Genomic DNA, 14,502 nt, shown 5'->3' with positions numbered 1-14,502 from the left:
TTATTGGCTGAGCATTTTGGTGCTGATTAGTAAGAACGATGACTAACTAATATGGATTTCCGCCGAGTCCGTTACCTCGGCCATCCCTTTGGACCAAAAGAATCCAACTGAACCTTCCCAACTCGTACCCTCGCAGTGGTGTATTACCATTCCCTAGCACAAAAATGGAGTTCAAAAGCCCCGAAACATGAAGAAGGGTCATGCGACATCAGCAGCAGCTCGAACTCGCGAAAACCAACGGCGTTCTCGCACGCGGCGCAAGGAGTACGTCCATAACCTTTATTAGCGCAGAACGCTAGAGAAGGATCAAAGGAGACTCGCACGAGGCGAAGAAAATAGACAGAAGCACACCATTATTGGTGGGCAGGGAAAACAAAGCGAACAGAAAGCAATTGTATTGTGGTTATGGAGAGAAGAGAAGAAGGAAAGCAAGAAGAACAAGAGGCAAGCACTGATCTTGGCAACAGAGAACATTACCTGACCTCTCAACAACCTTGAGCAACGATTACGGTCATTCTAAGGATTGGCCTAGCGGTGACACAGGATATTCAAAAAGCGGGAAGAAACGTCGCAAAAGAGAATGATCTACTCCCTGCTAACGCTCCATGGTGTCACCGAAACATTAATTGAAGAATACTTAAAATGGCGAAGATACCCAACAAGCTCTACTCCAAATTAATACACGCAGTGGCGTCTTTAGCATCAGCAAAGCTGCACTCGCCGACTGCCCCACACCAATCTCCTAGACATTACCACCATTCACTGGCAACCCTGTCTTATTGGGATTCGGACCACCGCCACGTCAGCTTCGACCTACGGGCTAAAAATTCAATGCCAAAGTCAGTTAAGGAGACCCGCATATATATACTCCCGCAGCAATTTGATGCAAATCAAGCAGCCAAGGTCAATCCCGCACAGCGGAAATACCCCTCAATCACATCAGTTTGCTAGTCTTCAGGATAGAGGTCATTTCACGTCATGCGTAACTGCAGCAAGAATTATCGAAAATATACAGATCGTTCAGACTTCTTGACGTTCGATCTGAACTCGGATGCAGCTCGGAATCAACTTGTGTGTGAAGAATATGTCGATTTTCGACATTCTGGGCAAATAATAGGTATATATCTAGAAATTTTCCGGTCGGCATATCTTGGAACTATTTCTATTACTCACAATTCTCAAGCCTGACAATCTATCCTGCAATCATCCGGCGCACATATTCCAGAAGCTATTTTCCTTTCCTTGTAACGGCAAATAAAGGTTCGGCAGCCAACCACTTGCGCTTTGGCTGCTGAGGTTTCGAGCGTTTTTTGGATCTGGTCGCGCATCCAGGATGTCTCTGTACTTTTTCAGCGTTTTTATTACAATTGGGCTCCCTTGTTCCAACATTCCACATTGTCACATCCCGTTCAGAATACCAAGATCGGATACCGGTTGTAAATGGTTACTGGCATTTACACCACATATCATCTTTCTCATCTATACTGTTATAAAGCAATCTATGAAGAGACTGTGTGAAGAGGTAAATAGGACTGACGCCCTGTACTGAGGGGTCCTATCTTTACTTTGACTTTACGGATATGTTTCTGCATCCATGCTCTCATACAATCCAAATTTCAGAACATCAGTAACACAAATATTCCATGATTCCAATCCATATTGCGAGACAAAAGCTGACGCACTAAAAGTGATATCAAAGCTGCGAGATCTTAAGTCATAAGTAGTGCAGAACGTTGGAAATGGCAGCTATGCAACCTTTCATTATCGTCGACACATGCTGAAGACTGCCACCTCATTAACGGACTCGGGGCTTAAATATAGGACGCTCAAATAGTCGAATTTTGAGACCGGAGCTCAGTGATAAGTTTCTCAACACGTTGACGGATTTCGTGACGAATAGCTCTCACAGCGTCTAAGCCTTGCCCGGCGGGGTCATCAAGTTGCCAGTCGAGATAGCGCTTGCCAGGGAAGAATGGGCAAACATCCCCACATCCCATAGTAATCACAACATCGCTGGCTTGCACTGCATCCGCAGTTAGGATCTTGGGGTTTTGGTTGCTGAGGTCGATTCCTTCTTCACGCATGGCCTCGACGACGGCAGGATTGATAGACTCGGCAGGGGCCGATCCGGCGGAGCGAACTTCAATGGTGTCACCTGCAAGATTACAAAGGAAACCGGCAGCCATTTGGGAGCGTCCGGCGTTATGAACGCAGACAAATAAGACACTTGGCTTAATAGCCATGATGGGCATGCCTCTCTAGTAATGGGTGGAGTAGTCCTGGCGAGTAGCTAGTTGAATATGAGGATTGGTGGATGTGAATATTTGGTGTCTTCAAGGTATATTAGGAATGGAAGAAAAATGGAGATGGCGATGCCCCAATATTTGTACGCTGACTATTCTTGGAATATATACCACGTGTTAGCTGGAAAAGGAGAAGAATTAGTAACTCGTTGATCTAGAACATTCTTTCGTGCAGCGGCGTTGTCCCACAAGTCAATAGCGTTCGACGAGGGTCTTTTTGTGAGCCGTAGTCGTTGTACATGCCGAAACCGCATTCAGACTGAGCATACATTGCCGTAGTCAAAACTACCGTCTGATCAATTTATCAGGCGTCCATTACTGAAAAGCTTGCGTTAGCAGCTGGTGAAACGATTGTATTATGAGCCACAGAAGAACAGTCAATGGAAACTACCATGGTCAGTGCTTACCTCTGCATAGCAATCCGTATGTCACTCGGACACTATCATTGGTTAAGGGTTTTTGAAGAGAGCGCAGCGTTTTTTATCACTGACAAATCACAAGCCTAGAGCATTGCCGCTATGTCACTCCTTGATTATGATTGGTCGACTCTGGCAGACTGTCATGCGCCCGGTGTGATTGGCTATCACGAATCATCAGTCTTACTGTATCAGGACTAGGGTAAATTCTCTCTTTCAAGACGATCTCCAGGTTCTGCATATTTAAGAGACTACTCCGCTCAGTTGATGCCACTCTAACCACCCTTACTATTGAATTTCTCAATATTTTCTTTATCCGACAAAGGACGTTCGCAGGTGAAGCATTTTATGCATTGAATCTGCTGATCCTAGCCATGGCTAGCGGAATTCCTCAGGCAAATCTGCCCGTGCAGGCCGAACCGCAACCTCACAACACAACGTTGGATAATCAGTCAACAAATTCCAAGACCAAGGATGTTGAAAAACAAAGTACAAACGAAACCGAGGAGTCCACGGTCAAGCAATCAGCCTTCAAAGGGCTTGGCTGGTTAGATCGTTTTTTGGCTCTATGGATCTTTCTAGCCATGGCAATCGGAATCATACTGGGAAATTTTGTGGAGAATACGGGACCTGCCCTTCAGAAGGGAAAATTCGTCGGCGTGTCTATTCCGATCGGTATGTACTCAAGAAATCTACAACAATACAGTCTCGAACTAAACGATACCAGCTATTGGTCTCTTGGTCATGATGTATCCCATACTTTGCAAAGTGCGATACGAATCTTTACACCACGTCTTCCGAGAGCGTGGTATCTGGATCCAGATTGCATTTAGTATCTTTGTTAATTGGATTATTGCGCCTTTCTTAATGGTGAGTATTTCTCGACTCATCAAGGTGGAACTTGCTAACGTTAGACTTCCTTAGCTCGCACTGGCATGGGCATTCCTACCAGACGAACCGGAACTTCGGGAAGGTTTGATTTTAGTTGGATTGGCCAGATGCATTGCTATGGTACATTACCATTTCCCTATAGTATGCCCGAACTGGACTAATTTATCATTGCTAATAGGTTCTCATATGGACCGGTCTCGCTGGTGGCGACAGTGAATACTGCGCTATTCTTGTTGCGGTTAACTCACTGCTGCAAATGGTGCTTTACGCCCCCTTAGCCATTTTCTTCATTAAGGTCATCGGTCACTCTGGAAGCCAAGTTACACTGTCTTACTCCACTGCTGCCAAAAGCGTGGCTGTTTTCCTTGGTATCCCTCTTGGTGCTGCAATTATCACGCGCATTACCCTTCGAAAGATCACCAGCCCACGTTGGTACGACCAGGTTTTCCTGAAGTGGGCTAGCCCGTGGTCACTTCTGGGGCTCCTCTTCACGATTCTCGTGTTATTCGCATCCCAGGGCCGGCAGGTGGTGCATCAAATTGTATCGGTGGTCCGAGTAGCTGCTCCGCTTATTGTTTATTTCATCATTGTCTTCTTCGTCACCCTTCTAGTGACCTACAAGCTCGGGTTTGGTTACAAGCTGGCCGCCACTCAGAGTTTCACCGCTGCCAGCAATAATTTCGAGCTTGCGATCGCTGTCGCTGTCGCAACGTTTGGTGCCAACAGCAATCAAGCGCTTGCCTCTACTGTGGGGCCGTTGATTGAGGTCCCGGTACTGCTTGGCCTCGTCTATGTTGTCAAATTTATAGCCAAACGAGTTGGCTGGAAGGATTAAATGAGAAGAGGAGAATTTCCCGTTCTCGGCTTAATTGGCTCTCGGGGCCCTCTCCTTTCGTTTGTTATTGGTGACTACCTTGGTGGCGTTCACGGATTAATATTGAAGAGGCTAGAGCCTCGGGGCATGCGTATACTATCGGTAATACATTAGGAATCAATATTAGCCATTATTGCATGAACAAAACTTCATTTAAGCTATACGATAGTAAGGGAGATAAGGAGTGGTTCTTAATCTCGATAATCTTGGAGAACCCCAGTGGTTCTTCTGTTTGTCCTTGCGAATGATAAATCAAGCACCATCCCTGTAAATACCAACCGCACGTCTGTTCCCTTAAAATTGTGGGTTATGGGTGGGGGCTTAGATATATCCATGACAAATAGGCTTGGCAGAGACATTCCGGTGCATGCTAGTGACATACCAGAAAGTTTCGATCGCCCAATCAGAGGAAACTATGTGCCGCCTGGCCCCATAACGAGTTAGAGATGACGTCGCTAAATAGGCTCCTGATAACTCTTGTAGTATATATTTAGGCTTGGTCTCTCCCCATTACGACTCTGAAAAAAATCATTTATACCATCTTCACTTAACCGGCAGACGAGTCTTTTTTCGCCGTGCTGAAACAGAAAGTTCGTCAGAATGAATTCAGAAGATACCTATCGATGTGTGCAAAACCGCTACGCTGGAGTTGCGAGGCAGACGGACGACGCTCATAAACCGGGAGACCATGAACGTAAAGTCGCAAGGGCGTTTGGGTATGATCTAGAGGATCTGCGTTCTATTCCAGGAAACGCGAATTTAGGTGTCAGCTGTGGGAATCCATTAGCGACGGCAAACATAGGTCTGGTAAGTACTGTCACCGGTCGCTCCTTGGCGCTGATTTTGATATCCATATAGGGCGAGGTTGTGATTGATTTGGGTAGTGGCGGAGGCATTGACGTTTTGCTAGCGGCAAAGAAGGTTGGAGGGGAAGGAAAAGCCATTGGTATTGATATGACCAAGGTATGCGGATCACTTCCTTCCCATCTGATTTACTTCTTGCTTAAAGCTAGCAGGACATGCTGGAATTATCACGTCGGAACGCAAGGAACGCCGGTGCCAACAATGCATCGTTCATAGAAGCGTTCATTACTTCTATACCGTTACCATCGTCCACCGCTGATTGCATCATCAGTAATTGTGTGGTGAACCTAGTGCCGGAAGTTGAAAAGCCTTTGGTCTTTCAGGAAATGTTCCGTCTACTGAAGCCGGGAGGTAGGGTTGCCATCAGCGACATCCTGGCAAAACGAGAGCTTCCGATGGGGATCAAGAAGGATCTCTCCTTATATGTTGGCTGTATAGCTGGTGCTAGCCAGGTTGCCGATTACGAAAGATATCTAAATGAAGCAGGGTTCCAAGGTAATCATACTGTATTTTTGGGGTCTTCCTCATTCGTTTCTTACTGACATAGCTTATAGATGCAGTGATTTTGGACGCTAATGCCGATCTCAATATTTACAAGGAAATGTGGAAGCAGGAGGAAGCCAATGAGCCGGGTCCTACGGGCCCATCCTGTGATACGATGAACAACGGTATTAGCGGGGAGATAAACAATCTGCCGGAGGTTGATCTCAACATCTGGACTGGTGAGTTGACCTTCACAAGAACCTAGTATCGACGCACAACTGATAAATTCCGTATTTAAAAGGCTCATTCAAAATCTTTGCCGTCAAGCCCGACACCCATGACTGAACATTCCGTGAATCGAATCCCAGCACACACAAGACTTCAGGTCTCATGAGGATAGCACTGTTCAATATAGCTGGTGTAGCGCTGGGAACTAGGTAACTTTCAGCTAAGTGAGTTGAGGATTTTGATATTCATGCTACATAGGTTATCACTCTGCTTTGCATCGGGTTCAATATGGACTTTCTTATGTTATAATTGTGGATGAGAAAGAACGATAGGGCCGCATTACGTCCAATCATTCAAGTTAGAATAATTTATAATACCTCAGCTAGTTTAACATGATCCGGAAGTATTTCCTGGTCTCGACATACGTCGAAGCCCGTGGTAGAGTGTGACATTAAGCTATTCTTTGTGCGGAAGTTCCTTTAAATAAGGCAGGAACGCTGACTTTCATCAGACTGGCCGGGGGATATGATGATAAAGAAACTAGCCAAGAGAGCAGTGCCTTTGTTTATTTCTGCCACTACGCTGTTCAGGTTCATCAGTGACAAAATGAATAATCCGAAAAATCGTCTGAGAGCTATAGATGCTGACTAGCCTAGCTATACGTTGAAGATGGACAGCATATACAGGGCAGTGTTAAGTCAACTTCTTGCAGGCCAGTATGAACGAGAGACACGGTAGCTACTGGAAGAATGGAGGACGTTGTTGGCCTTGATATTTTCTGCTACTCCACTCATGGGAAATACTTGATCGACTTGAACATCGAGCAAATTGGAATACAAACTCATTTGGATTTACTTCACACAGGGTGCCATCTTCATCTCAAGTTGCATAGGTACGCACGCGGTGATGTGATGGGGGCAATTTGTCAGCTACTTGTGTATAAAAATCCAAGTCCAATAATTTTGAGTCTCTACTTGCGTATTTGTGTCACTTATCGAGTACATCGAAGATTGACATATTCTTCACCATGCAATTGGATTCGGAGTCACATCCAAGTTCGAATCGCAGATCATGGATATCTGGATTGTCTCGCAGGCTTGCTATAATTCTGGCAGCATCCTCGCAAGATGTGAGTTGCCCTATATCCCGGGCGCCGCCAAGATCTTGCGCTTCGGACACGGTTTCGTGTGCGTCAGGACTGAGTGTTACTGGTCGCCCTACACTCGGGTCTTGCATATTGAGACCGATATATCCTCTTGTGCCTGATCTTGATGGAGGACATTGAGTCCTGGCAGTATCAAGCTCAGGTTGCGAGCTATTTAACTCTAGCTTAGGAGCTGTGCGTGTATGGCGACAATTCATAAGAGGATCATTTGGTACCACCGTCGAGTGTAAAGTTGTTGGTTGTGAGGAAGTTGTTGGTTGTGAGGAAGTTGTTGGTTGTGAGGAAGTTGTTGGTTGTGAGGAAGTTGTTGGTTGTGAGGAAGTTGTTGGTTGTGAGGAAGTTGTTGGTTGTGAGGAAGTTGTTGGTTGTGAGGAAGTTGTTGGTTGTGAGGAAGTTGTTGGTTGTGAGGAAGTTGTCGATGGAATATAGGTTGCCTGCTGTTTTAGGTATTTTTCAATTTCTTCTTTTGAGACGCCGAGAAGTATCAGCAGTGATCGAAGAAGGGCATTCTCTTTCGCAACTTTTCTCCCTGCCTGTTGAACTTCTTGCGACGCAGCTACACCAAGTCTTTGGAATGACCGTAGCTGTTCCTCAAGGTGCTGGGTGTACTCCTTGCGTCGTGCGCGAGAACGCCGCTGGTTTTCGCGGATTCGAGCCGACGCGGTCGGGAGACGCTCTTTCATATTTCCAGTGTTCCTTCTCTTTATGTACGTCAGGATTAGGGAACAATATCCTCCGTAGGTACGTACGACTATAGATAAGACTGAAGAAAATTGTCGCTTCTCGAATCGATCCGGGTGGCGAGTATGTGAATTTCAAGCTGCCTCCAGCACGGGAGAACAGTACGCAAGGGTTTGATAACATAATCTACGACCATTCCGCATTAATCGTCATCCTCCGCAGACCCGCATCCAATCATCATTCGCTGGTGACACACTACCGTCTGTACTTGTCAAGAACTTTTTTCTCTTCTAGCAAGAGGCGAAATACTTTGTCCAAATAGACGTAGCGCACTTTTCTATTAATATTGGTATTCTAATGTAGCCGCGGCCCACCACTTGAAACCTCATTTAAAGACAGCGCTCTTAGGAATAGACTTTGTCTAGCCTATCGAGATTACCTATACGTGAGCTGGTGAGCTGGGGTTGGAATCATCGATCTTGAAGCCCTCACACCTAGCGACGAGATGCTGGTAGTAGTCAACTAGCACCTCTGGCTCTGGAACAATTTTCCATTCTAACTTGAACAAAAAGTCAAGCTCTAACATTGCCAACTCGGTCGTGCTGATTCCCCCTATTCGAGCATATGTCTTGTTGGTCCAAAAGCTATCACTCAGGGCTTTGCTGGCGACTGTCGCACTAACAACTAGGAATCGATGGATCGACAGACTGGAAACAGTGAAAGCAGGATATAATATGCAGAGCCGATCAAGGTAATAGACCATGCTGAGAAGAATCGACGGCGATAGTTGAGCATATGTAGTCAGCCGCTGAAGGTAATCGTGCACAGAAACTTCGGGTGGGGAACAAGAGTGAAATCTAATCCGCTGACCATGGTGTGGCGGCATCTGCTCGTTGAACTGAATCAATTCCATAATCATGCTTGAGATGAGCACTACTAAATCATAGGGCTCAGCCGATTCGTAGTTCGCAGGCAACACTTTGACCTCAGGTTTGAAAGACCATAGTCGCCAGGACTGCATAGCCCTTAGTTTCAAATATAACACTCGGCGAGTAGAGGTCGCCTTGGTGTTTGCACTTGTTGTATTCTGCGATGAGGACAGGCATAGAGGAGAGCGAGCATATAAGAAGTAACGGGCACTACGCAGAGGGTGTCATCGCAGTAATGGCATTAGTAGCTGCAGAACAATCGCTTACAAGATCGTGGTGTGGTAAGGCCAAAGATATTCAAAACGCATTCGGATTGTTGTGTGAATAGCTGAACGGGGATCCAAGTAGTAGCTCACTGATCAGGCCAGATGAGGAATGACAGATGGATCATCGAGCGTCGTTTGCAGGTTAATGTCATAAATGGGAACCTGCGGGTGTTAAAACGTGAAAAAAGCCCGGTCTTTTGGTGGACGTTGAGACCTTTGCTGGGCAAATCGACTTTGACGTCTTGGATTATAAATGAAACACTCCTGACTCTATTGCGACACGCCAGAAAAGGTTGACGGGCAGAGAGGCTTTAAACTAACACAATAGTTAGGATCGACTGGATCGCCATATTAATAATATCTTTTCTATCCGAGAAGATGTTAAGTTGGGGAATGTTTGAGATAACCAATTATCTTGCGGCCGTGACATATAAGACTTTTGTAGCCTGTATGCCTTAATTTGTAACAAAATTTCACATTCTCTGTTTAATAAGCAACGGTTTGTAACTAACGTAACTAGTTATTAACTAAGGGTTGTAAGTCTTGACCAAGGTCAATATGCATTATCCTGCCCAAGATATTACTCCGAGGCTATATAATTCATGCCTTAGGAAGTAGCGCACTTATAGTCTGCTTTTTCAAGCGAAGGTTTTCCTTACTTAGAATTTGGCGCTACTATCATCAGGTCAATCAATAACCCCATAAGAAAACGGCAATTATGCATTACCATACTAAAGCCTAGTCTCCCCCTTTCGAAGCACATATCCACTTCTTGCGCCGAGTCTGCCCAAAACTAGAGTCTCCAGAGTCTCGGTTTTACCACCCCGGAATTTTTTCCCCGCGTTGCCCCGCTGGATGGATGGAATCCAGAACTGCGTTACCACAGCCCCTAAGATCATAGTAACACTGAAGATGAGAAGTGCCAAGTCATGGCGCCTGGTTTGGGCGTCATCGGAACCAGTTCCAAGTTCAGAATAAGCAGAGAATATCTCGGCGAGAATAGAGCCAAAAAAAGACGTCCAGTTTATTCAATTCTTTTAGTGAGAACCTAATCTTCGAATGATAAAAGAATAATTATAGAATATAATCCAGGTCTAATTAACCCTGGTAATGTGCAATCTGTGTTTACAGATCAACCCGTGTTGTCAGCCCCGGGGCACCAGTATTCCAGTTTAGAGCAATAGATAGTCACACAAGTATACCGTGACCAGAACATAACCTACAATAATTCTTCGCGATCCTATCACGGGTTGCCGCTGAGTGCATACTTCAAGAACGGTCAACGTAGGGCAATCTTTCCATTACTGAACATAAACTTGCAAACTTCATTGGAATCAAATTTTTTTGCACCAACCTGTTTTTGACTGGTCCATGCTCGCTATGTGGAAGTGGAGAAGCGTGCGGGAGATAGCGACATGCCAAGAAACAGTGACATACCATTTTCCCAACCGGGCCAAAGATCGCAGACTATTGCGCACGTGGTTAGAGATTAATATGAAATTAAGATAATCAATTTTTGTGAAATATCAGACAGTCTCAATATCCCCAACAGATACTGTACAGGCTTAGTTAGAACTTATGCTAAAACCAAAATTGAGGAAAGCCTTAGACTCAACCACTTCTGTACAGATGTCCTTTCTTTGCGACACCATTTGGAATCAATGTCACCTTCTGAAATCTCACCACCACCGGACGGTGGATATGGTTGGGTATGTGTGGCTTCATGCTTTTCCATCAACTGCTTCACTTGGGGCGCGGTCGCGGTGCGTTGTTTGCCTCAAAATATGAAGCCTTGTCTGCGGCAACTCAGCTTACGCTCTTCAACAGTCATACGGCGTGTACCTTTCTCATTACCTTTCGGATACCAATTTCCCAGAGGCAAAACCTATTGATTTTGCTCTGATTGGTGGGTTCAACTTCTCTATGGCGATGTTGTCGGCCCCCGTCGTTACAATCATCGCACGAAAGTACAGCACCAAGTTACCCATGCTGCTTGGATTGGGTTTTCTGGCAACAGGATATATCACTGCATCCTTTGCAACAAGGATCTGGCAGCTTTATCTATCACAGGGGGTTTTAGTCGGCTTCGGGGTTGGTTTTGTCTACATCCCAAGTATTGCCATAATTTCCCAGTGGTTTGATAAGAAAAGGAGCCTTGCCAATGGCATCAGTGCGGCCGGATCGGGAATTGGCGGTTTGATGTTTTCGCTCGTGGATGGTACAGTGATGCAAAATATATCTTATGCTTGGGCTCTACGATTGACAGCCATTCTAAGCTGTTCTATCCTATTGATTGCCACCTTATTGATTCGAGACCGCAACAACGCTATACAACCGTCGGGACGTGGATTTGACATTAAACTTCTGCGCCGTACAGACGTACTTCTTTTGCTATTGTGGGCATTCATTAGCATGTTTGGCTATATTGCTCTGCTATTTTCTCTTCCAGATTATGCGCACTCTATGGGACTTTCGGATACTCAGGCTACGACTGTCAACGCAATATTGAATTTGGGAACCGCGGTTGGCAGGCCACTAATCGGCATTATAAGCGATCGGTTCGGCCGTATTGAAGTTGCTGGCCTTTTGACTTGTGCTTGCGGCATTAGTTGTTTTGCCATCTGGCTTCCCGCAACATCATATGGAGTCCTCGTCCTTTTTGCTTTCGTTAGTGGGGCTATATTTGGATCATTCTGGGTTGTAAGTTTATATAATCCATGTTAATACACATGTGCCTCTGACATTCCGAATGAACAGACCATTGGGCCTTTATGTGTTGAGATTGCTGGCCTAGAGCAGCTTCAATCGACCCTATCTTTATCTTGGACCTTTATTGTGCTTCCGACAACATGTGAGCTTTCCAAATGCCGCTTTTCGAGCACCCCTAAGCTGATATAACATAACAGTTGGTGAAGTGATAGCTCTCAACTTGCGTCGTTCCGGATCCCAAAAACCATATCTATATGTCCAAGCTTTCTGTGGTATCTGATACATTTGTGCTAGTGTGTTTTTATTACTACTTTGGTTACATCGAAAACCTTGAATAAGTATTTATTGCTAGGGACATCCTTTTTTTCTTAGATCAGCTCCTTTGCATTACATTATGACGCATCTGAAAGAACAGTAAACAACAACTGATAATCAACCCGACATCCTTCTCCCCGAGTAAGACTGTTTCGATACCCACCTTGGAGTCTGAAATGGAGGCTCAGTAAGTCCGGCTTCTTTCGCACATAGCCTATCAACAGCTCACAAGCCTCCGAACAAGAGACGGTGAGCTGAGAGGTGAGATCCGAGGTGCCAGAATTGCAGTTCATTGCGGGACATCCCAGGGCAGGCAGCTCGGAACCATTCAAGCTTGAATAGTTGTCAGCCTCCAACTCCTTTTCTGGAAAATATAGCGTTTCGGAAAATTGTGCAATACTTGTGGGTAGCGACGTGAATAAGAACTGGTCATCAAACAGGAGATTCTCATATGGGCAGCTATCTGATGTCGCTATGCTGTCTCCTCGCAATGGATTATCGTTCATAGTCACAGACTTAGAGCCCTGTACTTCGCTCATTTCCTATATTCGATAAGAAGAAATTCCAAACATAAAGAAGGCGTATAAAGGAATGAACTGACGCTAGGCATTAATTTGGATGCGAAGGTGTAGTCTGAAGACAGAAGAAGATCGAAGCCAAGTTCTGATCCTGTTCTCGCTCTGCGAGCCTCATGGCGGGGGAGGTGATTTAAACTCCGAGTTCATCGCCGACATAGATTCCACAAAGTATTTTAAGAGCTGATTTTCAACCGAGAGTAGCTCTATCTTTTTCTGCATGTCATCAAGCCGAGATTTTTGCACAGTCTCGTAATTTTGCACTTTCTGTTCCAAATTGCGAATACGCTCCTTCTGGCGCGCCCGGCAATTTCGTTGGTTGTTACGCACTCTAGCAAGGTCCTCAGCCTAGAAAAACAAGTCAGATTCGCCGGTGCTGACTCGAACTGCACACATCGTTTACCTTAGTTTTGAGTTTCATCCGAGACATTGTAGAGCGAGGGGGAATACGAAGCTTTCAAATAGGGTCCAGTGACCGACCGGATATGTCGCCTGAAGACGGAAGGAATCTCAGACTTTGTGGTTATAACGTATTTCACAAGCGAGTCGGACACCCGGTCGGCCCGGACACCCCAACCAAAACGCGTCAATTAATTAGACCATCTTTCTTCAATCAACCACCATGCCCCCAATTCGATCTCAAAATCGTCAAAATTTGACGCAACAAGAAGGACGTATCTTGCTTGCTATCCAGGCTGTCAAAAAGTAGGGAAAGTTATCAGTTCGTCAAGCAGCGCTTATATACAATGTACCGAAATCAACGCTCTATGACCGGCTCCATGGAATCGATAACCGCGTCGAATTACGCGTAAAATCGTTCAAATTAACTGAAACCGAGGAGAATTTCGCTTAAACAATGGATGATCCGCCCTGTGATAATAGGCCCCACCATATGAGGGCCCAGTGAGCCAATCCGCGTAAACCACAACGGTCTTACCTGGCATGTTTATCAGGCCACTGCGGCACCACCTCAGGCGGTGTGAGCCAATAGAATCCAGCCACAGTCTGAGAGTGGGCCTTGCCTGGCGCAGTGGACCAGTAGACCCGACCACATGTGGGTCCATCAAGCCAATCATCGTGGACCAAGATGTAGTTCCCAAGCTTGCACCGCATAATGCCCGTGCGCAAGGAAGAGTAGGCACAACGAATGTAGCCGCCGCATGGCATCAGCCAACTAAGATATTTAGAGAAGCCGCTTTACCCGTACCAAGGCGCTATTCGTGGGTGGGGGCGCTCGACGATAATCTTCCGCAGACCGACTAGCGACTCGTATTAGGATAGCCCGTTCTAGTTAGAGAGCGCATATAGTCTATGCACATCACGGGCGCATATCTTACTATCAACTTAGGAAATCTGCTACTCGGACTGCTGTCTATCCCTAAGAACTAATCAGTAAGTAATGTGTGTTACGAAAAATTCCTATGCTAACTTAGCTCGGCACTGAGCCGCCTTATCCCACAACCCTATCTATCACAATAAGCACCAGAATTTATTGATGAGGCAAACTCGTAAGGGTACGTTTTAAAGTAGGATTGATTGTCTTGCTGAACTATGGTTTAGTAAATTTACCCCTACTCGCCAACGGATTAGCGCTTAGATATATTGGATGGGAGCAACCCTCCGCTGGTATAAAGTGCCTCGTGCATCTGTGGCAATAACTCTAGCTGTATAGGCAAGCAAATATAGGCTAAAATTGGGACTCCCCAACGCGAGAGGTTTTATGACTCATAAGGCGAGTAAGCGGGTCGGCGAACTCCTAGGGTGAACATTCAATAGAGTGGCATATTATATAGTTCTGGCTCG

General features: G+C 45.7%; 6 protein-coding genes across 6 annotated transcripts; 4 read left to right on the top strand and 2 right to left on the bottom strand.

Annotated features, from left to right (window-relative positions):
- Nucleotides 1-187: 187 nt before the first annotated feature.
- Nucleotides 188-481, top strand: N7498_006391 (uncharacterized protein; the record flags this gene model as incomplete). The annotated part of the gene is made up of 2 exons (XM_058453453.1): nucleotides 188-264; nucleotides 292-481. The coding sequence occupies 2 exons, from the start codon at nucleotides 188-190 to the stop codon at nucleotides 479-481; spliced, it is 267 nt and encodes an 88-aa protein (XP_058307644.1).
- A 1,345-nt stretch (nucleotides 482-1,826) lies between these two features.
- On the bottom strand, nucleotides 1,827-2,243 carry N7498_006390 (arsenate reductase ArsC; the record flags this gene model as incomplete). The annotated part of the gene is made up of 1 exon (XM_058453452.1): nucleotides 1,827-2,243. One exon carries the CDS (start codon nucleotides 2,241-2,243, stop codon nucleotides 1,827-1,829), a length of 417 nt encoding a protein of 138 aa, XP_058307643.1.
- An 850-nt stretch (nucleotides 2,244-3,093) lies between these two features.
- On the top strand, nucleotides 3,094-4,445 carry N7498_006389 (arsenic resistance protein; the record flags this gene model as incomplete). The annotated part of the gene is made up of 4 exons (XM_058453451.1): nucleotides 3,094-3,394; nucleotides 3,447-3,589; nucleotides 3,644-3,730; nucleotides 3,789-4,445. 4 exons carry the CDS (start codon nucleotides 3,094-3,096, stop codon nucleotides 4,443-4,445), a joined length of 1,188 nt encoding a protein of 395 aa, XP_058307642.1.
- A 639-nt stretch (nucleotides 4,446-5,084) lies between these two features.
- On the top strand, nucleotides 5,085-6,096 carry cyt19 (uncharacterized protein; the record flags this gene model as incomplete). Its single annotated transcript, XM_058453450.1, has 4 exons — nucleotides 5,085-5,291; nucleotides 5,343-5,447; nucleotides 5,501-5,843; nucleotides 5,903-6,096. The coding sequence occupies 4 exons, from the start codon at nucleotides 5,085-5,087 to the stop codon at nucleotides 6,094-6,096; spliced, it is 849 nt and encodes a 282-aa protein (XP_058307641.1).
- A 1,332-nt stretch (nucleotides 6,097-7,428) lies between these two features.
- On the bottom strand, nucleotides 7,429-7,907 carry N7498_006387 (uncharacterized protein; the record flags this gene model as incomplete). The annotated part of the gene is made up of 2 exons (XM_058453449.1): nucleotides 7,429-7,658; nucleotides 7,787-7,907. 2 exons carry the CDS (start codon nucleotides 7,905-7,907, stop codon nucleotides 7,429-7,431), a joined length of 351 nt encoding a protein of 116 aa, XP_058307640.1.
- A 2,854-nt stretch (nucleotides 7,908-10,761) lies between these two features.
- Nucleotides 10,762-12,089, top strand: N7498_006386 (major facilitator superfamily domain-containing protein; the record flags this gene model as incomplete). Its single annotated transcript, XM_058453448.1, has 4 exons — nucleotides 10,762-10,863; nucleotides 10,928-11,800; nucleotides 11,858-11,951; nucleotides 12,007-12,089. 4 exons carry the CDS (start codon nucleotides 10,762-10,764, stop codon nucleotides 12,087-12,089), a joined length of 1,152 nt encoding a protein of 383 aa, XP_058307639.1.
- Between the last annotated feature and the right edge of the window lie 2,413 nt (nucleotides 12,090-14,502).

This window comes from Penicillium cinerascens (genome assembly GCF_028974065.1).
Source record: "Penicillium cinerascens strain IBT 15544 chromosome Unknown contig_6_segment0_segment0, whole genome shotgun sequence".
NCBI lineage: Eukaryota > Fungi > Ascomycota > Eurotiomycetes > Eurotiales > Aspergillaceae > Penicillium > Penicillium cinerascens.
The sequence above is the reverse complement of the archived record's forward strand: the minus strand, read 5'-3'. Positions and strand labels throughout refer to the sequence as shown.